The sequence below is a fragment of the Gallinula chloropus genome (genome assembly GCF_964237585.1).
Source record: "Gallinula chloropus genome assembly, chromosome: 13".
In the NCBI taxonomy this organism is placed as follows: domain Eukaryota; kingdom Metazoa; phylum Chordata; class Aves; order Gruiformes; family Rallidae; genus Gallinula; species Gallinula chloropus.
In genome coordinates, this window is record NC_140098.1 from 20,090,524 (window position 1) to 20,117,463 (window position 26,940).

Below are 26,940 nucleotides of genomic sequence, written 5' to 3' on the forward strand. Positions count from 1 at the left end.
TCTAGTTTGAAGGCCTCAGCTGCCTTCACAGTGCTGCATTTTACACACCAGAGCTCCCCAGCCCCTGTCTGGCCAAGACAACCGCAACCCAACATTAACGCGTGGGTGAACCTCCCAAATTCCTGGAAGTTGTTTTCCCTCTGGGGAGGACTCAGGAAGGAGGAAAGGAGCAAGGGGTAGGCAAAAGTAATGACAGAAATGCCAGAGCAGGACTAAATGAGAAAAAGGAAACACATTTAATTAGTGTTCTCTGTAAAACTTTACAAATGTACAGCATAGTGCAAAAACGCAGTCTCAGCACGTCACCTTCAAGTAAAACGAACAACGTACGAAGCTGAGGAACACGATGAGCTCGCTCAAATCCTCAAATCCTCTTCCTGCAGGTTCCTCTCTCACCATCAAGCTCCAATCTCATGGTTATAGCAGAGCAAAAAGCCTAAAGAAGCACCCATGAACCATCCCGAGCGGCTGCTCGCCACGAACGCTGTTTGGCAGTACCAAACACGCTGCGGCCGGAGGTGGTGTGGGTCAGCCTCGTGGGTTGAGCTGCACTCCTGTCTCCCCACCAAGTAGCTCTCTCCTGAGATGGTTCGTTTCCCAACCCTGATAGACGATCCAGCAGGACACCAACGTGTGTGTCTAACCTCAAGCTTTTCATAAAAGTGCAGGATAACTACTCGGGAGCTTGAAGTTAAGCATGTGCTTAAACACCTTTGGGATCGATACATCCCGTGTTAACATTAAGGCCATCTAGTGAGCAAAGGGTCAGAGGAGGAGGTGAGTGTTGAACAGGGGTAACATACTCTGTCGGGTGATGGGAGACACCAGACAGTTCTCATTTACCTATGAGAAAGGAAGTAAACGGAGTGCAACTTCACTGACTTCCCATCGCTGGAAACGACGTAATACACTGGCAAACGGGCTGTCTAGGTGAACTTTCTAAGCACAAATCTGCCAAACAGGAAAGCCTTGTCCATGATACGCTCAAGCATGTTGTCTAAATACCAGGCTAGCGGGGGCTGCTGGAAGTTTCCCTCAGTCCTGAACACAAAAATTGGCTGGAATTAATTCAGAAGCTCTCCCAACTTTGCTTCTGCAAAGACTGCGCCACCAAGGTGGGGACAGAGCTTCCAGCTGGGGGAGTTAGCTGGGGAAAAAGAGGCTCAGAGTGAATGTTGCTGAACTAACACATCGGTTTGCATGCTGATAAATGGGTGGAGGAAAGGGCTGTGACAAAGAAGGTCCCTTTAAAACATGCACATCTTACTAAGGAGAATTTGAACCTGCCTTCATTTGAACAACTACGTTTTGGGGTGTGGATGCTCAGAAATACAGTTTTGCCCTGGCAACTGAAGCAGACAGAGCATTTCTTTAAATGATACTGGCATGGCTTACACCTCCCTGCCTTAGCCCTGAGTTAGCTGAATTTCCCAGGGCCTGCCTTACAGCATTTGGGTGGCTTTCCTAAGGAACAGCAGATCAGCCATCAGGTACTGAGATAGAGAATACATTCTGGTTAGAACTACAGCATAAAACCCCAAAGCTCTGCTCTGCTGAGAAACTCAGCTGTCAGAAACCACGTGGAAGGGGAAAATCAATTTAACCTTTGGAGGTTGGTCTCAGATGCACAAAGGACAGAAGAAAATTCAGAGGGACATAGAGGACTGTCTTCTGCCCTTCTCCTACACTGAGCAGCTGAGAGTCCTTCCAAAAAAGGGGATCCAATCAATTAAACTGGTCTGTCAGATTTTATACATCAATAGACCAATAGACACATCTTCAGGGGATGTGGAACAGGTCAAGGTCAAGGGAAAAATAAAATCACTGGACTGGCTGTGGAATATACCAAAGCCAAGACTGTGCTCCCTCAGGCCTCTTTGCACATGGGAAATTCTGTGCGCAGAAGAGTCTGTCCCTTTGGTTGGCTGGGTGTTTTTTTAAAGTATGGGGTGCCCTGCCTTCATGTTAGAGGAAATAAATGTAGTGTTAGAAAAAAAGTAAGTCCCAAACAGCAAAGTCTCTCAACTCAGTATGGGATGTTCTGGGGTTGGCAAGGGTCTGCAGCTCCTCTAAGGAGCTTGAGTCACATCTTTGGAGCACACCCTGAGAGACCTTCATTTGCCTACCTATCCTAGGAGGATAAGGAGAGGTTCAGGTACATCCCATCAAAACCAGAAAATTGATAAAATAATATTTTTTAGAGCATTGGACTGGCACATAGGACTGTTTTCCTATTTAAAAACTACGCATCCAGAAGGGTCAGGCCTCATAGCTAATCATTGCTGCCTCAATAAAATCCAGCAGGTTTATTTTTTTACAGATACTGCTCAGGATCACTTTATTTTATCAAGTCCCTGATGAACTTTCAAGCTACCCCTTGCCTAAGTTTCATTAGAAGAATGAATGGAAATTTCTATAAGCATTTTCAAGAAAAAAGAAAGGCTGCCAGGTTCTCAGTCCCCACTGGAGCACGCCCCAGGAGGAGTATGTTGTTTTAAAATCGTTATCCTGTGTGAACACTAACAGCCAGGTGCAGGGAGGGTCAGGCAACAGCTACCAACCATTTCCGACCACTCAAAAAGAGAGGGCACAAGAAGACACCTTCCTGTGGGTTTCTGAGTCACTTGGGTTTCTTTACATTCAAACCTGTGGACGCTTGGGTGGGCAGGAGGGAGATGATGCTTCTCGGAAGGTAAATCACTGGTTGGTGTCAGTCGAAGCGCTGAGGTTTAGCGGGATCTCCCCTTGGACAGCCACAGAGGACAGGTAGGAAGTCATATTCTCAGATGGAACGTAAAGCGATGAACTTTCAGGCAAGCTGAGGAGGTCGTTTCCAAAGATGGACTGACGATCAATGAGGAACTGCTGGGTGCTTTCAAGAGGAACATCTTTCCCTAGGAACACAGACAACAGAAAGCTCGGTTTCTGGAAGGCCAGCGACCAGACTTTACCTATGTAGAAGCAGCAAATTCCCACTGCAACAGCAGGTGAGGGACCTCACTCCAGGCAAGAAATGCTCGGAGACACTTGAGTCAGACTTGGATTTACTCAAAAGCCCATTACAATCAATGGAAATCCCTGCTGGTTTCTGCCTGCAGGCTGAGATGCCTCACAAGAATCTAAAGAGGGATGGCTAAACGCCTGGAGATGCTGAGAAGCAGGTAAGAGAAGCTTCTCTTCTCCTCCACCCAAGACCTTTTTGTCATCTTTACAGGAGGAGACACCTGCCAATTGCCCCATTGTTCTAGCATCACACCACTGCATGGACCAGAAGGGCTTTGTAAACCAGGGATGCTCCCCCTGTGAAGTTCAAGCCCAGCCTGCCGAAGAACTGTCTCCAGCACAGCTGGGCTTGTAAGGCCTTTGCTGCTCACACAAGATGGTGAGCCTAAGGTGGAGACTGGAAGTCCTTGAAGGACACACAAGATACCAAAACTCTGAGGTAAACTGAGGCTCACAGAAGCTTCTTTTCCAGGTCTAGCCCAGCAGAATCCACATAAAAATGATACAAAAATCACTATTCCAAGACCAGAGAAACACTTCTGGATTCATGTCTAAGGTCAATGACACGCTTTATCAAAGTCAGTGAGGGGAAGAAAAATCAGCTGGACTGTTCCCTTGAGGTCTGGTAAGAGGTCTGGAGAAACAGAGACATGACCTTTGTCTCTGGCTGCTGGCATCTCCCAGGTCACTTTCTTGTAGCAGCAGCCAGAGGAAACAGGGTACCTGTCCAGCTCTTGCCACCCCTACTTCACTTAGATCCCCACATTGCTTTTAGGTGCCAATGAACAGGCAGAGAAAACAGTGGAGACACTGATAGACATGGTGTGGACCCAGCAGGAGCAGAGGCAGCTCCGTAACACGTCCGCCTCAGTTGACCCCCTTGGATTTTCTGCTGTTGTGGAAACACTGCTGACCAACAATCATTGTGTCTATCTGCTGCCATGATTCATGCCTTAATTACATCCCCACTCCCGAGCCTGCAAGAGCCGCCCGCGCTCCTACCTGGGCAGGCGTTGTTAAAGGGTGGGTTGAATGCTTTGGGGGACAGCTCAGCTGCATTCTTCTCCAGGTCCACTGTGAGTCGCTGCATCTTGATGCAAAAATATAAACTACAATGTACAATTATACAAAGACAGGGGAGCTCGTTAGAACTAGGCCGTTTCTGAGAATCAGAGCTTCATCCGTGCTGTGCAACACCCGCCAGTAACGCACACTCTCCTCCCTGCCCGGCCTCTCCTCCCTGCTTCACCAGCTAGAAAGCATGTGCTCAAGGGCTGCTGTGCCTGCTGGAGAGGGCTAAGGGAGATGTAACCCATTACAGATTCACAAAGGGGTTGGAAGGGACCTCCAGAGCTCATTGGGTCCAATCCACCTGCCAAAGCAGGGTGCCCAGGACAGGTTGCACAGGTTGGCGTCCAGATGGGTCTGGATTATCTCCAGAGAAGGAGACTCCACACCTCCTGGGCAGCCTGTCCCAGGGCTCCCTCACCCTCACTGGGAAGAAGTTCTTCCCCATATTGGTGCAGAACTCCCTGTGCTCCAGCTTGAGGCCATCACCCCTTGTCCTTTTCCCACAGACACTGAGAAAAGGCTGGCCATTTCCCCCTGTGTCCCACACTTCAGCCATTGATAAACACTGATCAGATCCCCTCTCAGGCTTCTTTTCTCAAGGCAGAACAGCCCCAGCTCCCTCAGACTTTCCTCATAGGGAAAATGCTCCAAGCTCCTAATCACCTTTGTAGCCTCCGCTAGACTCTCTCCAGGAGATCCTGTCAGCTAACATGGCATGAAGCTCATGTCACGAGAGAAGACCAGGCTGGTGTCACTGCGGCTGTCCCTGCCCACATGGATCAAATCCCCCAGCCCTCGGAAGGAAGTTTCCTTCTGCTTGCCTACAACTGTCTGTATCAACCAGCTTTTGCTTGCACAGCGCTTCTCAGCGTGGAGTAGCTGCAGGTATTGCTCCCAGCTCTACTCGTGGCTTTCTGGCAGGGAAGCAAGCTGAAGGGCAGGCTGCACCAGATGCAGGAATTCGGCGTGTGAGGGAAAAGGCCAAGAGGGAGGCTGAAATCTTCTGCTGAACACTGAACTGAACTATTGACACTGCAGCCTCCCTCTCTCAGCCTTTTCTCTCCCACAATCCCTTTTACGTGACTGTCTCTTGCCTCCAAGACTTGCTAATGTCATCTAGCTCTTTGGAGACTCTCCTTCCTAACACTCGGGAACTGGAATTACCTGGTGAATTCAGAATCATTGCATCAAAGCCTAAACAGGGTAGTGCCAGACAGAACTTCTTGTTTTTTCTGAGGCGACATACAGGAACCTCTACTGTAATTCTGTGGGGGGGTGCACTGCTCCTGAAACATGCAGGGGTGGCTTCACCTTCTCCAGGCATATTTTATGGAGGGCTTTGGCAGAAAGACACCTTGGGAATCTATGGGATTAGTAGGAAGTGATATTCACACCAAAAGCAAGTTGGGAGTGGCCAGTTTCCATCAGAGACTCCAAGACATCAACACGCCCCTAAACAAGTTCTGGCTGAACAGAAGAGCCAGGTCCCAGGTACAAGACAGCCTGCCCTCCGGAGATGCTCATGTGCTGTGCTTTACCACCCTCTCCCCTCTGCCTACAAAACAACGCAGCAGTGTTCTTCAGCTATGCACGAGCTCTCCCTCCCTCACAGCTGTGTTCTGATTCTCCTCCCTCTGAAATACACGTCTCTTACCGGGGACAGGCTGGCTTCCATCTCAGTCAAATTCCACTCACTCAAAGGCAAATTGGGATTAAAGACCTGTTGGGAGAAAAAAGACAATAAGGGCTGTGAAGGGTGTAACGGTCCGAGATACCCATGTCTGCAGCTGCCTGTATCCTCAGCCACAGCCTCGCCAGCAGAGATGCTGGGCAGCAGCACCTGCTGTGCCTCAGTCGCTCCAGCACACTGAGCTGCTGGCAAAGGCTCTCCTGTGTGGGTACACAGCACAGCCAGAGCAGCCAGGGCTCAGTCCAAGGAACTTGTGCTGATCCGCAGGCCAAGCTGCTTTCCAGGTACCAAGGGCCACAGTCACGTCCTAAACCAGGGCAGCTCCTTGTGTCACTGCAATATGGAAGTCAGAGCCCTATTTTTCTGCTGCTCTCTGGTCCTAGGGTGCTCCCAGATTCCCACAGGGGATCTTTTTTTTCCATGAAAACTATTCCCCACAGAGGGCAGATCGCTGCTGGGAATTCCTTGAGACGGCAGTTTCTTGAGAAGCCTGAGCAACCTGGGAAAAAAGAGCTGTTGATCTGGGGTACAGTTTTATGATTCATTCTCACTCTTGTGACGTCCAGTTGTAGAGAGAGAGAAAAGTGTGTCAGCAACAGGAAAACACCTCTGAATAAGAAGCAATGAACAGAAACCGAGCCAGTGACAGAGCAAGCCATCAGAAAAGCTTCCCATAAAGTCAAAATCAATCACAGGCACCTGGGAACTGGCTTTAAGAGAATAAGATTGATTTTTAATTTTTTTTTTCAGTGATTTTTCATTGCTATTTATCCATGAAAGTTCACCATGTGTCTGTCTGAAGCAGCTCCTCAAGGGAGCATCTCTTTGACATACAGGATCTTTTGCTACATGTGGGGTTAACTTGATTGTTGGCAAAAACCTTTCACATACAAACTGCACATACAGGGAGAGAGAGAGAGCGTGAGAGAGGGAAAGAACCCAACCTTTGCATTTCTGCATATGTATTTGAGAAAAAAACCACTATCCATTTCTAGAGAAAAGTGACCTGAGAAGTGGAGATAGACAAAAGATCTCAGAGAGAACTTGGCATCTGCTGTGGTTCACACAAGATGAGGAAAAGGGGAGGGTAATAGAGCTGAACATGATCTAGGAGTAACTAAGGTGCAGAATATGCAAAAAAATTAAACTAACCCACCCAAAGCAATTTCCAAGCCAGCTAGAGAGTCTCACTAAGCCTATGTTATGTACAGGTGCTAGGTCTCTTGATGGTGTCTTCACCAAATGCACTGCACTTTGTCCTCCTCTAAGTTCAAATACGTCTGTTTCCAGAAGAAATGTAAAAAAAAAAGCATCATTTGAGGCCTGAAATCACAGAATCACAGGGGTTGGAAGGGACCTCCAGAGATCATCAGGTCCAACCCCCCTGCCAAAGCAGCTCCCCAGCTCATATTGCACAGGTCGGTGTCCAGATGGGTCTGGAATCTCTCCAGAGATGGAGACTCCACACCCCCTGGGCAGCCTGTCCCAGGGCTCCCTCACCCTCACTGGGGAAAAGTTCTTCCGCATGTTGGTGTGGAACTCCCTGTGCTCCAACTTGCAGCCATTGCCCCTTGTCCTGTCTCCACAGACACTGAGAAGGGGCTGGCCATTTCCCCCTGCATCCCATACTTAAGATATTTATAAACATTAATAAGGTCCCCCCTTAGTCTTCTTTTCTCCAGGCTGAACAGCCCCAGGTCACTCAGCCTTTCCTCATAGGGGAGATGCTCCAGGACCTTCATCATCTTTGTAGCCCTTCTCTGGACTCTCTCCAGGAGATCCCTGTCTTTTTCATACCAGGGAGCCCAGGATCCTGCCAGTTCCTATGAGCAGGTCAAGGTAGAGCACTGGCTCTGTGGGCAGCACGTGACAGGCGAGCACCACGCGAGACGCGGCAGCGTGGTCTGTCTGACTGCAGCCCCAAAGGTGTGCACACTCCCAAAGGCTGACACTCACATCCAGGAGGCTGGTGGGCTCCAGGCCGTACTGCTGGCTCCTCAGCAGCAGCTGCAGCCCTTCCAAGCTCCAGTCGGTGCCCTCCAGCGGGTCTGAAGTATCTGTTCTGAGAAAAGGCAAGGGAAGTACTGCTGTGAGCGAGGCTTGCACAGGCACGCAGAGAAACAAGCAGGACTGAGCAAACGCAGTGTATGGTTAAGCATCATCTAGAAAAACCAGGAGCCTGCTGTCAGGCTGGGTTGATGCTGTGTGACTTGTTTAATCCCAGAAGTACAGCCTGGCAGTGCACAGAGGGGACCTGGCTGATGGTAAAACCAGTGACACGCGCAGTCTGGTGGTGGACAGTGTGCATGCCTCTCTTCAAGACTGGGAAAGCTAAAGCTTTCCTTCAAAGAAATCATCTTAGAGAGGCTCTTGGGATCCAGAACAGGCGGCATTCCCATTCTCCTAGGTCCCAGGAGGCTGAATTACTATTAAAATAATATATAAAATAACCCTAACCCAATTTAAAGGAGCGACTTTCACCTGCCAAATGCCCTCAGGCTGCATTTACCAGAGACATTCAGCTCAAGGAACAACCATGAGGCCCTGCTGTGTTTAACAGCTCCCAAAAGCTATAAAAAAGTCTCTTTAAAAGCCAGGGTCTTAAAAAGAAAACATTTTTTCTTCTAATAAAGTGGTTTTAAGTAGCCAGTGGAGTTCAGGAGGAATTTTGTTATCTGTAAGGACTGGAAGGAAAATAGAAGCCTTTCTGATAACTCCATAGAGTGGGTCGTGTGTCCCCCCCGGCCCCAGCTACCCTCACATTGCTGCAGCTGCCATAAATTCTGCAGTTAACTTCTACTTCATCCACCAAGGTGCAGCCATGCTTTCCCGCTGCAGGTGAAGTCTATTGCATGCTGTCCCATCACACTGGTGCTGCCAGGATGCCAGCCTCAGACCATGGCAGAGCACAGCTCCAAAGCCAAATCACTGCCCTAATCCCTCTTGCAATCGGGCATCGTTCTCTGGGGGGACAGTCACACGCAGGATACTTGTGTGCCCGGGCTTCAAAATAATGAAGCCTCCACCCCTTTGTACCAGACCTCTGTGCTCAGTGAACGCAGAGTCCCAGCTCCTGACCCTGGGAGTGACCTCACTTGCTATGTCATGGCTTTTCAGGCACAGTTTTATACCCAATTCTAAAGCCTTGTGTCTGACCAGCATTTTACTGAGCCCCTCCGGTTGGCAGAGGCAAGCACCCAGCAACACAGCCCAGTTTCACGGGGTTTCACTCTTAGTCAGCGATGAGGAAGATCTCTCACAGCATCAGCTCCCCCGTACATCCCATGCAGCCCACGTGATGGTGCCAGGGTGACTGGCTGTCCCCTGCAGACAGAGCTAGCACTGACTAGGAAAGGCTACAGTCAGAAGTCTGTTTGACTGACTTCACAGCGCTGGAGAGGAAAAGAATGGGGTAAATGATTTCCTCCTCAGTCCCAAGCCTGGGTCTGATAAAGGCTTCGGTGCCTTATCAAATATGTGCCTTACTTAGCACAGGGGTTCTGATGGTGATTGTCTCTCATCTTCCATCACTGTCTGTGCATCGGCACACAAGTGACACCTTGTTCACTGCGCAGAAACAGCGGTGACAAGTGTTTCCTTATGGCTTCATGTAACTGGAGACTCAACAAAGCAAAGGACAGAAAGCCCACAAGCTACTGGAGGTGCAGCTTGTCTGCAGACACAGACAGTGTGGGCTCCAGCTTTCACCTCGGACCCTCTCACCTCAGAAAGCCTCTCCCTGCTCATGTGGCTCCGATGCACATGTTCTGGTATGTTGGGTCCTCCGTTGGGTCCTCCAGGCAAGTCATGCACAGACCCCTACCACTGTGACCCTCCCCCTGGGCTCCAACAGTCCTCTAAGCAGGTGCCACAGGTAAGAGACGGCGCTCACCAGGCTGCATTAGGCAGCTTAAGGCCAGCCTCCCTTCGCCCTAGCTAGTGGGGCCACAAAACACACAGGGTCATAGCTCTCCTTTGCCCCCTCACCTGTCCAGCAAGGCCCTTCTGCCTCTTCTCTCAGATGGCTGCGAGGTCCCCAGTGGAGCTGCACCACAGCTCCCTTTGCCTTCCAAAACAGACTGAACCATGGCAACTGGGAGCACTGGGGGCTCAGAGCAAGCCCGGCAGCCTGGCAGGGGGACATCAGGCTCGGCGGTGGCTTTCACTCCAGGGCTGACCGGCTCTTCCTTGATCAGCATGAGGCACTTCTCTCTGTGTCAGAGGCAAGAGTTAGCACCACACACGCATCTGCTCCACAAAGGCCTTGCAGTACTGGGAAGGGCAATAGGACAAGGGCTTGCTTTAGCTTCCCAAACTGCCCCATGGAGTCTTTCCATTCCTTTAGATGGGGAAAAGCATCCAGCAACCCTGGCTTGTTTCCAGCAGGCTTCAGAAACACGCTCAGCTGGACTATCTTCAGCCACCTGCTCAGTCAGAGCTATAATGAATTTACCCTGGTCAATTGGTTTGCACATATGGAAAATACACAGCCGCGTGTTCATCATTCCTCTCAGATGAGTGTTGGGCTTGAGATGGGTTAAAGGGTCACTAAGCCAGATAGGTTCCCCTAAAAAAGAAAAGTCTCCGGCCTGGAGATAGGAATGGGATCAGTAAGACCTTCCCATGCTGCAGTTTGGATCAAACCAGCCAGCACCTCAGGTATCCCAGTGACACGGGTCTGGATCTTGTGGCCATGCAGGATTTGGGACAGAAGCTGTCCAGATCTGACAGTCCCAGCCAAATGTTTTACTTCTTTGGCAGCAGAGGTTTGCCTTTTTCCAGAGAGAGAAGCACTCCATGTCACTGCCAGGCAGATGTATGATGTTGAAGCTTTGAATAGCAGCATTTGGCATGTAAAGATCTGCTCTGTGCTGCTCACAGGAAGCCCTACAGCTCTCTGTGCACGTGCTCTGCTGGAGCCAAAGTGACAGAGGCACGTAGACCAACAGGCACGAGGCTGAAAGAACAGCATCTTTACCACACTTACTTACAGGCTAACTTTGCTGCAAGGCAACACACCAGCGTGTCACACATGTGGGATGGGATGTGGCACTACAGAAATCCCCCTCAGCATTCCTTCCAGATCGTTTTCTCATCTCAGGGGTCCTAAAGTCCCACCAGAAGCTCATGTAGATGTAGGAAGCACCACACTCCTGAACTGATCAGGGCCGCGGCCAGCTCAGTCTCAAGCCACAAAGCTGGATGAGAGGCCGCCAGATGGCACTCACTAATTACCAGAAACTCAGTAATTAGCAGAAATCAGTAACTTTATGGTTATACTCATTTTTTTTCTTCTTTACAAATGGCTTCCGAGTTGGGGTTTTGCTGGAGCCCTTTACATGCCTCTAGCTAATCTTATATCCACGGTTCCAATTATTAGGCAGATTTACAGGCAATCTCTAGAGCATAACTGCCTTGCCTCTCTGCCTGAGAAACTGTTTCCATGATTCATCTACTTACTTTCCACTGACATAGTTGTAGCTGTTCTGCTACTAGCCTGAAGCGCGCGGCATGTCTGTGGCAGGAAGAGATAAGCACTAAAACATCTCTGTCTTCTTCGGTTCTTGAGTTACTGGGCCCTTTTCACAGAAAAGTTGTCAAACATCGGAAGTTGTTGTGATGCAACCTTTCTGCTCTCATTAGCGGAAAGATGTGCAGTTTGATTCTGTTTCTTCTTCGTCAAAGCCAAAAAGAAAACTTCCTTTCTCTCAAGAAACCCAACGAGGCCAAGTACTTCATCGCTTGATGAAGTTTGAGACAGCCCTTTGTCTGGAGAACAAACCTAAAGAAACCCTGATTACCCCTCAAAGAGGTGAGTGGAAGTTCACAGCACAAAACTCCTGACTTGGTTTGGAAAGTTGTGTTGTTATTGTCCCTCCCTAATTCCAAACATCTGACCCACACTCCAGCCCACCACATCCACACGGATTCATGACTCGGACAGAAACTTTGGTAGAATTTGCGCCAGGAAAAACTCTTCTCAAGTTCTGCATGTCCATACCCAGCTGTCCCTGGTTTTAATTCCAGGTACCTTTACCTGTCATTGTTGGGAGGGGATTGCATATTTACTATGCTGGATGCTTCAGTAACATCGGATATGATGGGGCCTCCCGCAATCACAGGGCTGTTTAAGCACGAGGCAGGTTCTGTTGATGGCTAAGAGGAAAGCAAAAAAAAAAAATCATATAGATTTATCCTTCTGAGGGCCAGAACAAGTCTGAGGTCCTATCTGGGAGAGAGTTTACTCACTGTGACATTGTGTCTTCCTTGTACGGAAACAGAAAAAGCTTTTACCTACTATGCAACTTCATCATTTCCCCTCGTCTTTCCTCCACACAGAGGTGCAGGTGTAAAACAAGCACTGTGACTCAAGCATCAGCTCCTGGAGAGGCTTTACCACCTCTGACAGTGTTGCCTAGAATGCTTAGCCCTCTCCAGAGGGAAAGATCCAACACAGCCCAACAGGAGAGTACAGGGGGTCTCACAATGGCTCAAGTATGTCAACTGCATGTGTCCCATGCCTGCTTTGGTGGGCTTGGGGTAGGGGGGGATCCTTCAGCAACTGCAAAAATGCAGCTCTGGTCTGAAGATCATAGGACCCACGTCTGGAGTAACTTCTTCCTGTCTGCCCTTGAGGGGAGCCAGGCTGGGGTACCAACACAGAAGGTCTGGGGTGCAGGGTCTGCCTCTCCCTCCTATAACACATGGCCTCCCACACACGCCTCTGCCTGACACAGGGGAGCTGAGGAAACAGCCGCTTGGCTTTGCAAACCCCTTCTTCACTGCCAAACCCCTTACTCTGTAATCTGTATTACCCCTTCAAACATCTTTTCACCCTGGCTAAAGAAGCCCCCCAAAGCTCAGAGGCTGGCAGAAACCTACCGACTGTATGAAGTAGGGGTCATGGAGGGGGTCTGTAGACAAATGCCGGCTGAACTTGGACACTGGTGGAGCTGAGATCCCATTGTCAAGCATCAGAGGCCTGTGAAGAGAAACTGGTTTGTTTTCCCAGTGCATACCAACTGCTTCCTGATTGCTTGCACAAGAAATGTCTCCAGGCAAGGGTTGTTCTCCCCTGGGTGCTCTGTTTTGCGTGGGTTGTAAGTCACCTTCTTGTCCAGTGTTACGGACAAGGAAGGGAAACAGTGGCCTTGAATGAGGTCACCACTAAAAATGGGCATCAGCCACATAAAGAAGGGATGATCTGGGCTTTCTAGTTCTTATTTGAAAGATGCAAGTAAAATAACAGGTTCAATTCATGCTGTGAATTGAACAAATTCAATTCTCATTCTCTTCCAACTGCTAGAGGCATAAAGCTCTGTGCTGGATCCTCAGCCTCTTGGACTAGAGGCAGCTATGCTGAAATTCCTAGTGCAATGCTGGGAATCTGGCCTCATTACCCTTGCCCTCGGGGCCTCTTTGGCAAAGCTACCTCTCATTGCAGAGCAGAAGAGGAACCCGTGCCACTGGCTAAGTAATAAAACAGTGGGGGAGAGACAGAGCAGAGCAGAGCCTAAACTCATCTCAAACCTGACAGGTTTTACAGGTGGTGACTGACAAGAAGCAGCGTGTCTGCACGCTGGGTCCTGTAGCAGGAGGGCTTTATGCTTAAGGAATGACTGAAACCAAGAGAAAACGAGAAGGGGCATGGAAACAGCACTGCCTTTCCATCAAGAAACTTCCTGTGTGGCAGCCCTTGGTTTTGTGCCACAGTCCCAGAGAAGCTGGGTATCTTCTGCTACGCACCCACTAAGGTTAATGCTGTCATCATCCTATAAAATTGCCCAGCAAACGCCCTTTCTCCTCCCAGCATCGCTTAGTGATGAAAAGCACCTCCAGTGTTTGTGTACAAGACAGTGATTTGGCTGAGAGAACCAGGGAATGTCAATAGGTTTTTCCACAGTAGGCTCTAAGAAGCTTGACAGGAGACAATTCCCAGCTCCCTTCATCCTACAGACACTGGAGGTGGATATCTTGGGAGAAATTATGGGTTTGCTCAGACTCCAATTAGGTCCCACAGTGCATTGCACAGCAGGACACCTGTGACCTTGGTGCTAGAGATCCCAGGGGGTCTAACAGCTGATTTAGCAGCCTTTTTCTATTCTATTCTATCATATTAATTAAAGATGCAGAATTTAAAAAAGAGTTGAATCACCCTGACACAGACCTTGTTATGGCATGAGCTTCCCTTCAGTACACACCGAGATATCATGGCCACCTTGGAGACAATTAGGGATTTCTAAGTGTCCAGCTCTGTGCTCACAAATAAACCTCCCTGTCCAACATTTCTTACCCAAGTAACTTTGGCACCAACCCATCTAACAGCCCCCAGGTCAGACATGCCCCTGGGACCTACAGACATGCCCATCCTGCCCAAAGCAGCTCCCAGTTGCTCGGTGGGGCTGTGCACTGTGCTTTCACACAGTCCTTTCAAAGAGAGGCAGGGAAACAAAACTGGGAAGGATGGAAGGGCAGCTTTTGAGCATGAGGCTCTCAGGGCTCCTTGGACGCAGACCTCTGCGTTTCCAAGGAAGCAGAAACCCAAATTAACATGCACAACACCGTGCAGACTGCAGCTGGGCTGTACTGGCATGATCCCTCTTCCCAAGGAAGCCAACGCAGTTGCTATGCAGAGATTTTTGGTGCCCTTTTGCCCCTTTCAGCAGAGTTTCTCATTAAATTATCTGCTTTTTTTTTTTTTTTTTCAAAAAGCAAGGGTCTGTGACAACATTTCTCAGGCTGTAAAGCTTTTACAGGAAGGGCACGGCCCTGACTGTGGAAATCAGATCTGGCATCTCATTTCTCTGCTTCCCCACTCCACTGAAGGAAAATTTCCCCACTCAGTGAGCCCTAGAGACTCAAAGCAGCTGATACCCTCCCCATGAGACTTCTTCCTTGCTACTGCTCTCTGTGCAGCATCTGTCTCTCCCAAGAGGCTCTGTAGAGGTAGTAGGCAGAGGTAAGAGGACCCAGCTTGCTTGCACAGATCATGGGCTCCTTCAGTCAAGCCTGTGTTTCCTTTACAATCCTCACCAGAACAGTCAGGCAAGAACCAGGACACTGGCTTAAAGGAATTCACTCCCCTTGAGCATCCCGTTTCTTGTCAGTCTGGCTCATTTCTCCAAGGCACAGAGAAGTATCTGAGTTGACAACAGCCACAAGGCAATAAAGGTGGGAGCTGAAGGCAGGTCCCTGCCCTCAGCCTGAGCCACAATGGCAAATTCCTCTTAGGAGCCCCTCTCCCCACAGTCTCCCCACAAGCACCACAGAGCAAGAAGTGCTCAGCTGCTCTCCTAGAAGAGTTCCTGGATGGAAGAGTTTTGCCACTGATGACAAGTGGCAAAGCTGGAACCTGTAAGGGGCCCTGCCCTTTACCCTCTCACTCACTAGCGTCCCCATCTCCCATTGCACTCTGTATTCCCCAAATAAAGGTCATGAGCTGACACGGTGCTTCTCTAAAGACCACTGAATGGGGCATGTCAGCAGGTCTGACTCGGCAGTTCAGCCCATTCATTTCCCATCACCATGGTGCCCCAGTCCGGTGACTGCCTGCCTGGGCAAGCTGAGCTTGTGCTTTTAGTGAGGGGGCAGCATTATGCACCCGTGAGCATGTGTGCACCACACAAGGGTACTTACAGCTTCCTCTTTATCCCAGCGCTGCTAGGGCTTGATTGGAGCTGGCCAAACAGAAACTGAATCAGCTGTCAGGAGAGATCAAAATCTGGTGTTAATCAGCAGAGTGATTCAGCACTCCCTGCCCTCGCAGCGTTCTTATCTCAAGCATCCCTCCCTCACACCACCACCCCAAAGCTGAAATGTGGGAGCCAAATGGCATGAGAGGTCAGAGCCCAAAACCAAACTAAGATTTCCAAGAACTCAAATGACCTGCCCAGCCTTTGAGAAGCATGGCCAGGTGCCTGCTGGATGCACGTGCTCAGCGTTTTCTCTCCCACCTTGCTTGAACATGGAACTCCAGCTAGCCCCTTTATGCTTGAGACTGCCTGGAAAGCCACACGTGAACATTCCTGGGCCTGGAGATAGGCTTGGCCTCCATAAAACTCTTCAGAGACCTTTATGAGAGGCTCTGTGAAGTCTGACAAAGACTTTGCAAGTGTTAACAAGAAACCCCCTAGGGAAGGCCCTGGATGGAGGTCTGAGCTCATCCAGATGAGTTTTTCAGCCCCCTAAAATTCAGTGTTGACATTAACAGGACACTAAAAAGGATGCAGAAAAGCTTTGGTGGAGGAATCACTCAGCCCCAGGTCAGCTGCAGCCTAATGCTCTGCTTTGACCTCCAGAGTGTAGTTGTTAGGTATCACAGCCACCCCTCACGCGTTGCTCAGTGGAACAACGTGGAGTTGCATAAATGCCTCTACAGTGAGCAGCGTGGCTGGTCCTGCCTCAGAGCTGGAGGAAGGCTTCATGGCCTCATGCATTTCTAGCCAGTCCCATGACTCTGATGCCACGTGAAGGTCAGAACGTGGCTCAGTCACGGGGGACAAGCTCAGCCACGTCAGCACCATCGGGGAATGACCGCAGAGGCCTTTTCGAGCGTGGGTCACGCTGGATTTTAAGGGGCACAGTTCTGCAGGGCTCCTTCACTCTGAAAGGTTGAACAGTAATTCCTCACCTCCACCAGCGACACCAGAATGCAACAGCTGCTGGACTGCAGCTTCGGTGCTGGCAGGAGAGGAGGCTCCTCTCGTGTGTGAAGGGAAGGAGATTTGGGTGGCCCAACGGGATCAGTACAACCAGGACATGGCCAATACAGGGTAGTCAGTGAGAGCTGCACTCCCCTGCTCAGGGCTTCAACAGAAAAGTGGTTTCCAACAGCACAGCTGTTAGGACTGGCCAGGGGTACCAAAATCTTTTGCTCAAGAGCATCATCTATGCATTGGCAACGAACAGTTCCCATCAGACACAGAGAACACAGCAGAGTTCAAAAGAGAGGGAAATAAATATGCTGGAACATCAGGGGGTGGAGAAGACAAGAAAAACATAAGCCAGAGGAGAACATGCTCCGTGTGGCACACGTGTGTTTAGGGTTCATATGAGCACTACCTTGTTGATCACCTTCTGCTGCTGTGAGTGGTTCTGCCGGAGGGAAACAACCTCCCGCCAGAGAACTTCATTTTGCCTGAAAGTGAAACAGAAACTTTCTGTGAGCACAGAAACACCCCAACAGCCCATGGTGCTGCCATGATGATGATGCCACAGGAGACCAAGTCGTGCAAAGCCTGTCTTGCTTTGGGGCTCTTGCAGTGCTTGGCTCTTTTTGGTGTCCCAAACTGGGTCACACACTTTCTTTCCTTGTGTTTCCTTGACCTCCAAAGAGCTACAGACCAAAGCTTGGAGGAGAAACAAAGAGAAACACCAGCATCAACAGGCAAAGGCAACAAGAGGACCCGAGTGCTTAGTTTGTGTGGGACACTTGGGCCAAACTCAGGATTTCAGCAAGGCCCGATTTGTGGCTGTGAATGACTTGGGTCACCAAGGCTGTTCTTTCTGCAGAGCCAAGAAAGCCCAACCTCTCCACAACCACCCCCAGAGAGCCCAATACCTTCAGGACAGAGATCCTATGTACTCTGCCTGCTGAAACCTCGTCCATGTGCTGGCATGAGGGTGTGTTTGGGAGGGACTGGAGCAGCTCAAGGGACATGTCTGCATTTAAGAGCCCTGTACCCCAAAGCTTGTAATGATTCCATTAACGGGAGCCACAGGCCTGTGCCCATCATGCAATTGCAGAGAGCGTATTTATTTACTGTCTGCAAATGCAGCAGTCGGGGCAGTTACAGGTTTCCTTGAACAGCCAGCCCCAGACAGTGGGATGGGCAGATGCAGTTTGTTTGCTGTGCTGCCTCCAAACCTGGATGCCAGCAAAGTCCACACTGAAAGAGCTTCCTCTAGTAAATTTATCACAACGATATGGGTGTACTCAAACTGACGGGCTGGCAATACCAGTTGTACAGTGACACTGATAAATCCTTTTGCTACCTATCACTTAGGTTTTTTTAGCCATTCCTGGTGTGGATTTGAGGACAGAACTAGGAAGATAAGGTCCAGGGCTCAGCAGAGCATGGTAGTTGCCCTAGTACAGCCACTGCTGCTGCAAGAATCTACAGGGAACTCTCCACACTGGCACCGACAGGATTTCCAGCACAGCAGCATTCCTTCACCTCACAGCTGGCACTGGGGTTCTGTCCTCACCATTCCTCACTGGTGTAAGGCTCTTAGCATGGTTCCAGCCTGGGATCTCTGGTCTGTCTTAGTTTATAAAAGTTGTACTATTGTCAGCAGCTGAATGCAGTGCCAGCTGGAAAAGGGAGCCAGCAAATCAAAAGGGAGAATAAACTAGAAACAAGGCCAAATCAATACTGGAATTCTTTAAAACTTAAAGAATATACAAGCCTAGAAACTCTTCCATTGCCTGGATTTCATGGGGTGATTTCACTCATGCACTAGCTGTGGGAGTCACTAACAACTGAGGAAGGATAAGAACATTTCTCCATTGCACATAGGGTGCTGGGCTGGAATGAAGTTTCACAGTATAGGATGTTCTCTCAAGGCCCGGGATGCCAGCATCATCTGGTGATGTAGGACTATCAGCTTTCATTATAAGAGGAGGTTTGGGAGTCTTATTGACTGTTCAAGTGCTTTTTAAACAAAGTTCTCTGTAAGGATTGAAGTTCTGGCAGGAAATAAAAACCTCTCCAAGCACACGACTTATAAAACCGTATCCATTTACTAAACTGCTCATGAGCACGTGACTCAGGAAACCCCAGAGCCTCAGACAGCTGGAGGTCAGGCAGCCACATGCAGGAAGCATCACATCTGCTTGTTCTGCTGTTATACAAGAAGTTTGGTCATGTCAGAAGACACAGTCTTCAGAGAGATGGGACTTCATGCTACAGCAGCTCTTATATATTTTAGGCCAGTCATATATTTTAGAGGTGGGGGGTGACAAAGATTTACCTTTTTTAAACACTTTTTCAATAGGTGGAGTGGACACCACATTCCTACCCAGGACTTTTCTATGTGTGAGAAAGAGTTCCATCTTTCATCATTTCTTTCTGGAGGAAACACAGTTATCTGCCCTAAGTCCCCAGATTATACACACATTTCCTACGCAGCCTCCTCTGCACTTTCCTCATTTGTAAAGAGAAATCAGAGAATCATCATGGTTGGAAAAGACCTTCACAATCATCTAGCTCAATCGTGAATCATAGTTGAAGAGAAGGTGTCTGCCTTTCACAGAAGACAGGCTGAGCATTAATGCATATTTTGTAGATCCTGGGGTCTGCATAGGAATCCCACGTGTTACTGTCTCAACAGACCCAGTCCTGTGCTTAGTCCCTGGCTCAGGACGTGCTCCCTGGGGAGGGGTGTGTGTAAGGCTCCTCCTTCCAAACATTCCCCGAGATCAACAGCTCTAGAGAAGCAAATGCCCATAAGAAGCAGCCAGAGTAGGACTCAACTCACTGCTTCATGTCCTGCACTTGACACTCCATGTTCTCCTGCTGACTTCTCAGTATCTGTACCTCGTATAGCAACCTGCTGAGGTCCTCCTGGCGCATCTTGGTCTCCTCACTTTTCACTACTGACACCTGAGAAGGGGAAAAGGGAAAAAAAATCAGAGATGGATTTTACCAACACAAGAAGGGCCACGGACAGAGTCATTGCTGCAGCTCTGGGGCAGGACTTCCACCAGCCAGGCTCTGACATGCAGAGATGCTAGGACAGGCAACAAGCACAAGAGTCTGAATTGCCCTGAAGGTATTACAGGAAGAGCAAAAGGGCTAAAACACAAAGAGCAGGACAAATCCTTTTGTCTGTTAGCAGCAGAACCCTTCAGCAGGCTGGGGACTTATTTCAAATCAGCTTGGGAAAGAAACTCAGAAAAAACGTATTTTGTGGACCAGGGAGGAATTCAACTATGTTGTTTGATTAACTCTCTCTACTTCAGCTACAGGGAGACCAAATCCAGCCTGGTGTTTTACAGGGATGCTTCAAAGTGACATAATTACACTTGGATTTCCAGAAGGCTTTTGCTGAAGTCCCTCTTCTGAAGTTGCTACACTAATTCAGTAGGAGTACAGCCCCTTTTGGGCATCAGTGACAGGTGAGAAGACAGCCAAGAGCAGGCAGAAGTAGATTCTGTCTTCTGCAACACCAGGAGATGCCTGCTGGGAGAGCCAGTGGGAGTTATGCTGTACTCTTCTAGAAAAGAGGGTAGCGCTACATGACAGTCTCATGATACTGTGCAGACAAAACTCTGATGCAAGCCAAGCCCTGCACACCAAGGACTCCCACCCCAACCACACATGTATATGGAGAGGACAGAAACCAGGTCTTGGGAGTTACGCTGAGCAGTCCATAGCATGGTGGCCTATGGGCTGAAAGGAAACAAGCATTTTAGGAGGTATCAAGAGATACCCTCACAATGATCTGATCATGAAGTGCTGTTCTGGTCAACCCTACCCAAAAAAAAAGAGACGTGGAAGGGTTAGAAAGGAACACAGGGGTCTCCTGTGCCTCAACTTCCCTGCCTCAACCTTCTCACCTCACTTCAACCTTCCCACATCAGCCTGTCCACCTTGCCTCAGCACTCCCGCCCCAGGGGCTCCCCAAGGGATCTGGACACTGTGTCCCCCTGACCACCCTCCCCTCACCTTCCTCTTGATGTGCTCCAGTAGGTGCTCGTGGCCCTGCAGGAAGCAGAGGTGCTGGAACTCAGTGTCATCTCTCTCAGGCTTGACGAGACCCCCCTGCTCGATGTTCACCACCTTCCTGAAGCCATCTGCATGGAGAAGGCACAGGTGAAGGGCTGGAAGACCCCTGGCCCAAGCGTTCCTCCTCGCTTCCCACCCCCATCACTTTTGAGCACATTTCTGTTCATTCCCCCCCAACATTCTGAGGTGCTCAAGGCACAGTTATGCCCCCTCCCCATGGTTGGGCATGTTATGGGTCATATCTACAAGAAATCCAGCATGAAGGAGAGCCCTGTGCATGCCCCTGGCCCCCACAATGAAAGCCTTGCTGGCAATCTCTTGGTCTGCAAGGAGCTAAAATGCCTCCTCATATGAAATGTCTTTTGATTTCCAAGCCAAAGGGATCCAGGCGAAGGTTTTTCAAAGACACAGACCAGCACCAGGCTCGACTTTTGGAAAAGAAAGGGTCATACACATGTTTGGAAATCTACTTTGAGTACTTCTCTGAAGTCCTCAATAGGTTTCTCAGCCATATCTAAAGACCAGTCCAAAACACACAATAGCACTGCTGTTCTAGTTAAATAGTAAAGTTGAAACTTCACTGATGAACTTTGTGAATTAGTCATTGAAAAACTTCCAAAAACTATCAGAAAACCCCCTATATTTAATAGTTGTGGTCTAGACATGGCTGAAAAGTACACCAGAGCCTCCTTTAAGGGGTGATAACATCTGGTCAGCAAGGCAAGATTTACAGAGAGAAAGTTTTGCCCCTTGCTAGGTCAGCAGTACAGCTGGTGAAAGGAAAAGCTCTGGGCAGGCTACCCTCAAAAGCAGATGTTTTTGGAGGGAGGTGTTACAGTATCAGGCCCCCTGGAAATGCCCCATATAGAATAAAATAGAAGAGAAATAATAGTAGGTGATCAAATCAATGTAAGAGAAGAAGAAAACCCAGCAGCTGTAAACTCACATCTTACAATGTAATCTAAGAGAAATTTCGTGCTGGAATCCAAGGTCAATGCAAGGAAATTGCTCCCCTGGGATCTCAGAGGCAAGTCCTCTTTGGTAAAATCAGTAAAGCCAGAAGAACACAGCGACCAAGATCTCAGCTTTTCTATCCAGGGTTCTCTTTCATGCCTCCTGTCCCTCCCACCCTTTCTGTCACTCCACCTCCCCATGTCCATGGGACCCACACAGCCCAGGATCTGGAGGTTGAACTTACACATGTTCAGCTGCCGGACGAAACTGGCCATGTTGTTGTGTTTGAAATACTTGGGCAGCACCTCTTTGGCAAAGCGTCCCTGATCGAACACGTGGAAGCTGGTGCCATTCTGCAAAGGAGACAAGGAGAAAGGCGAAGTCAGAGGAGCATTCCCAACCATGAGAGGTGCCCAGGAGGTGATTTTGAGTCCTACAGCAGGGAAAGTCATGCTCTCAGAATTGTCACCTTGAAGGTAAGAAGGGTAACAACAGCCTTCGAGGACAGATGTTCTCCTTTCAGTCTACTACAGTCAGTCCTCTATGACTGCAGCATTGATCTTTTTCCACTAAGCTTTGCCACTGCTTAGTTGAGAGCCTTGGGTGGGAGAAAGAAACCGCAGACCTCTGCATCCCTATAGGTGGTAGCCTGTGATCATCCCCCCATTGCGTGGACCTCACAGAAAGACTCCGGTGCATGAAGAAGGTCCTGGGAATTACCATTATAACTCCTTTATCTGCTTGTACAGGTCTAACTCCAACCCATTTGCTCCAGAACACGGCAATCCTGCAGGAAGTGCTGCCTGGAGACATAGCAAAAGAAACAGAGCAAAGCAAGAAAGCAGATTGACTCTGGAGACACCGTGCTGACCATGGAGCCCTGCACACCTCCTCCTGATCATTTTGGAAAGCAGACAACCACAGGGGAAACCCACAAAATACCACCAGCCTGGCTTCACGGTCCCAGCTAGCAACACTCATGGCAACCAGAGACAATGCTGGTTTCATTGGGTGGTGTTGCTGGCTCTGTGACCAGCAGGCAGCACCCAGCACCGGGGTGGCTGGCAGCAGGCAGGCTGCAGGCCGCGTCCAGGCCTGCCGGCCATCTGCCCATGGGCACTGCGGCTGGGACACAGAGGGCTTGTGAGACCCCACGCTCTGACACTGCCTGGAAACCTTCTGCCAAGGGCAACCCATGCAACCTTTTCAAGGGCTGGATGAATTGGCAATTCATCTCCATCTGTTCCCAGCACTTCAGAACAATGTTTTCTCCATCCCCAACCTCAACGGCCTCAGCGCCTCCAGGAGAGACCACCCTAAATCCTACCTCTGCTCCGGATTGGGGGGCAGCACAGGGAATTTGGAGGAATGACAAATCATTATTTCAGCCATGAAATGAGGCACATGTGGTAATTCTGTAAACTTGCAGCGACTGGTACAGGGCTTTGCTTGTGGAAAGAAACAAAGATCTACCTGAGGAAACACCCAGCTGCTGCCCATGCCCACCACAGCTTCACAGAGGGACAGGCAAGATGCAGAGAGCTATGCGAAGGCAACAGCAGGTTCTAGGCACTTCCCAGCTCAGGTGCAGCTGGGTTGAGGGACAGACAGCTAAAGACACCAGGGTCTGCACGAGCGGGGAGGGGTCCAAGAGCAGCACAGCAACAGTCCTCCTGCTGCATCCAGCCTTATTACCGGCAGTCAAGCGGTCACACTCTGTAAAAGTGAACACTCAGCCTCTGCATGCAGTAACAGCACACCAGTGTGGATCCCACCACGCACCCATCACAGGGGCTGCCGTTGCATGGGTGCACTCTGGGCTGCCTGGAAGTTTCTAAACCAGGGAGCGGGAGCGGGACCAGGAGAAAGCTCGATGACTAAAGAGGGGCTGGAAAACTGGAGCTGGGACACCCTGCAGCTCTGCTAGAGGCCACTACGCTTCTGTCACCAAACAGTACCAATTCCCTCTGGCTTGTTTGCCAGCTCTAACAATTACATACAGCTCCAGGTCAGCTGTACTTCTTGCTAGCTGTTGCAAACACTGAAGGTGATCGCTTGCCTTGACAGTGCCCTCTGACCATCATCACCAGGGCCTTTCCCACCAGCCACCACCCATGCAGCAGAAGCAAAAGCTGGTCAGGTGCTTAAGAGATTCCCTAAGTGTGTCCCAGGGTGGCCAGGCTGATGTCGAATGAGAAACACGAGGGTTTTGTGTACCTGAACACCTGCTTTGTGGCCTCTCAAGAGGTCGTTCCTTTGAATTCAGGGCTGCAATGTTCTCAGAAGCTGGTGCACCCACAGGTGTTCTTACAGACACAGGAGACTTTGGAGTGTCTGTGTGTTCGCCAATGAACCAGGCATGTGCCAGCTTGTTCCTGCACAGCAGCTGTGCCTTACTGCTACATCGTGGGACCACAAGCTGGGAGAAACTTTGAAAGTCTTCTCTGCCCAAGGCAAAATTGACTCTAGGTGTCAGTCTGGGCAGATCCTTGTCTTTACTGCTTTTGACAGATACCCTATGTCCTGCCCAGACAAGCTACCCCAGGAATTTGTCAGGGTTTCTTCCTAACTGCATCTTCAATTCTAAAAACTCATTTAATTACTTCTTGTCCAGCCTAGCATGGACACAGACAGCAGATTTTTCCTTTCCCCCTTACAACAGCATTTAGTGTGTGTATATATATATCTATATATCTCCATAAAAAACACTGCCACATTTCCTCTCCATCTCTTCTCCTTCACACTAAGAAACAGGTCTTTATAGGTCAATTTTCTATGAGTTGGATAGAAGAGGAGCATACAACATGGGAAACTCAGCCATCTAAATGCTTTACCAAAACCTCCCAAGAATGTGGCTACAGCCAATGCTGGGTTGCAGGAAAGCAGAGCGTGGTGGTGGTTGGTCAAAAATGGCAGTGTTACTAGTGTAACAGAGAGGAGGCTATTTATAAATGTAAGAAAACCCTCCTTGGCTTGAAAGCCCTTAGTTTAAAACACAGGGTACCAAAGCTCAGCGGCTGGGAGAGGTATGGTTGTGTAACACCTACATCAGGAAGCAGCTGTTGCCTTGGACAACCAACCACAGAGCCCAAATGCCATGGGGAGTTCTGAATGAAAACGCTGCTGGACACAAACACATGACAGAAAGGCTGCTTTAGGCTTTTTTTTCCCCTTAAAATATGCTTTTGTCAAGGGCTGTTGATATCGGAGAACAAGTTGATGCACACAACTTAGCAGGCAACTCCCTGCTGCAGGCAAATCACACCATTGCTTGCAGCAAGCCTTAATCCAGCCAAAACCACAGCACGGGACCTCAGAGTCACAGAACTGTAGGGGTTGGGAGGGACCTCCAGAGCTCATTGAGTCCAACCCCCCTGCCAAAGCAGGGTCCCTAGGACAGGTCACACAGGTCAGTGTCCAGACAGGGCTGGAATATCTCCAGAGAAGGAGACTCCACACCCCCCTGGGCAGCCTGTCCCAGGGCTCCCTCACCCTCACCGGGAAGAAGTTCTTCTGCAGAGTGGTGCAGAAAAGTACTCTACTAGGGGGACAAATAAATCATTTTAATCCTGTAACTGCACTTCACATGTTATAGCCTCAGTGACAAACAAGAAGCCAAAACAAAGCACTGTCTCCCCATGAAGCTGCACGGACACCACACACACACACATCACCACGATCAGCTCGCAGACCAGTTGAAATACCAACTAAAGCCCTTCCAAAACAGCAAGTGATTTAGGGTGCCAGTCTGAAGTCTGTTTGATCTGTTGGTTTCAGCTGCAGGGCTGCAGGCTGTTTATCTGCCACTTTTTCCTGAGGCATTCATGAGACACACGTGAAATAGCACAAGCAGAAGTGGAATTATTTAAGGGCTTTGCAGCTTTTCTAGAAAATTTTAGCCAACTGTAGATTGAAGCAAGGTGAAACACCTCTCCCCCTCTCTCTCTGAGTCTGGATCTTTAGAAGATTCCTTGTTAGACACCCTTTAAGATGTTTCAAATGAAACATGTATATGCTGTTATTAACAGGCTCTCAAACCAGTTATCCCTTTAAAACAGGAAAGCCACAATATTGCAAAGAAATAAGATCAAGTACATCCAAAAGACTGAGTACATCCATTCCCCTGATGAACTCTGGGGTCCTCTCACTCTTCCAGTTAGCTGCCCAGCACTCATAAAGCAAAGGGAAGCTGTTGTACTCTCATGGGGCCTCCCACCTCGGTTTCTCCTGGTGTCGCAGGCACACGGGGACGCCGGATGCTCGCTGTACTTACACTACTCCAGCAGATGAGATGGTTCGTTTCAGGATCTTCCACCAGCGTCCAGAGTTTGGTCAGGAAGGCTGGCACATTGCTGGAGTATCCATCCATCACCAGCGAGCTGGGTGAGTCCTGCATAGTTTTTTCAGTGCCCCAGCCACGCTAACCCCATCGCTCTCGGCGTGCCTGCCTCCCCGCACGCGCGTGTGCCCGACAGAGAATGAACCACTCAATTTTATCCTGGGCCAGTGCAAAGTCGGCTCCCAGGGAGTCACATCAGCAGTGCTGCTCACACTCTTAAAAACTCAGCACAATGCGATGGCATCACCAGCCCCAGAGAACAATGCACAGAATGAAAATGCACTGCAGCCGATCTCACAGAGCCGTGAATAAATACGCAGCGTCATGCAAAGGGAACACGTGCTGCCCACCTTATGCTGGGAGGTTAACAAGTCACCAGAGAGAACCCACCTGCCCAGAGTCCGCGGGACACCCATGTGTGGTGATATCAGGTTTGTAAAGGCACAGGGATTGTTATCTTGGAGTTTTCTTGTCCTAAACATTGGCTGGCACAGCTGAACAAGGGCTGGCCAGGCCTCGGGGCTGCACAGCTTGGGTGAGGTTTTGAAAAGTTGGAATTGTAAGTTGGTTTGGCTCCCAACCTTGTGTAATTCGTGAAGAGGATTTATATGGCTCAGAGCGAGAAGAGGGGGCAACAAAAAAGGGCTGCACATAGAATCTAGGTGATAATATGCATTTATTATTATCATTGTTGCCATAAACGCTGTAGCTAGCTCCAAGTGCTCACACTGTAGCTTTATGCCAGGATCATTTTGACTGCTCTTCAAATAACATTCACCAAAATCGTTGGTATAGTGGCCCGACACAACTCAGGCCCTTAATCATCTTCATAGCCCTCTGCCAGACTCTTTCCAGGAGAAAACACCCTTGATTCTCCTAAGAAATGTAACAAAACCAAAAGTCTTTGCAAAAGCCATTCAAGTTATAACCCAGAAACCTGCATTTCTGAGCAAAAGAAAGACCAGACAGGCAAAGGAATTTGCAGGCCACAGGCCATTTATTACCACCTTGGGAAAGCTTCTCCTCAAGTGCTTTTTCTCCTGCTTGTATTTTCTAATGTAATTCCACTCCTGTTACATCCCTGCAAGCTGGAAGCTACCTGACAACTGGGTAACGGGCAAGCTCACTGCCACCAAAATGCCCCAAGAAGAATG

At 49.4% G+C, this 26,940-nt stretch overlaps 1 protein-coding gene across 1 annotated transcript; it reads right to left on the reverse strand.

Annotated features, from left to right (window-relative positions):
- Nucleotides 1-2,697: 2,697 nt before the first annotated feature.
- On the reverse strand, nucleotides 2,698-25,843 carry HSF4 (heat shock transcription factor 4; the record flags this gene model as incomplete). Its single annotated transcript, XM_084270183.1, has 13 exons — nucleotides 2,698-2,894; nucleotides 4,006-4,093; nucleotides 5,729-5,794; nucleotides 7,721-7,826; nucleotides 9,752-9,976; nucleotides 11,802-11,920; nucleotides 12,647-12,746; nucleotides 15,401-15,465; nucleotides 16,826-16,901; nucleotides 19,244-19,368; nucleotides 20,434-20,561; nucleotides 21,692-21,800; nucleotides 25,721-25,843. The coding sequence occupies 13 exons, from the start codon at nucleotides 25,841-25,843 to the stop codon at nucleotides 2,698-2,700; spliced, it is 1,527 nt and encodes a 508-aa protein (XP_084126309.1).
- Nucleotides 25,844-26,940: the final 1,097 nt, after the last annotated feature.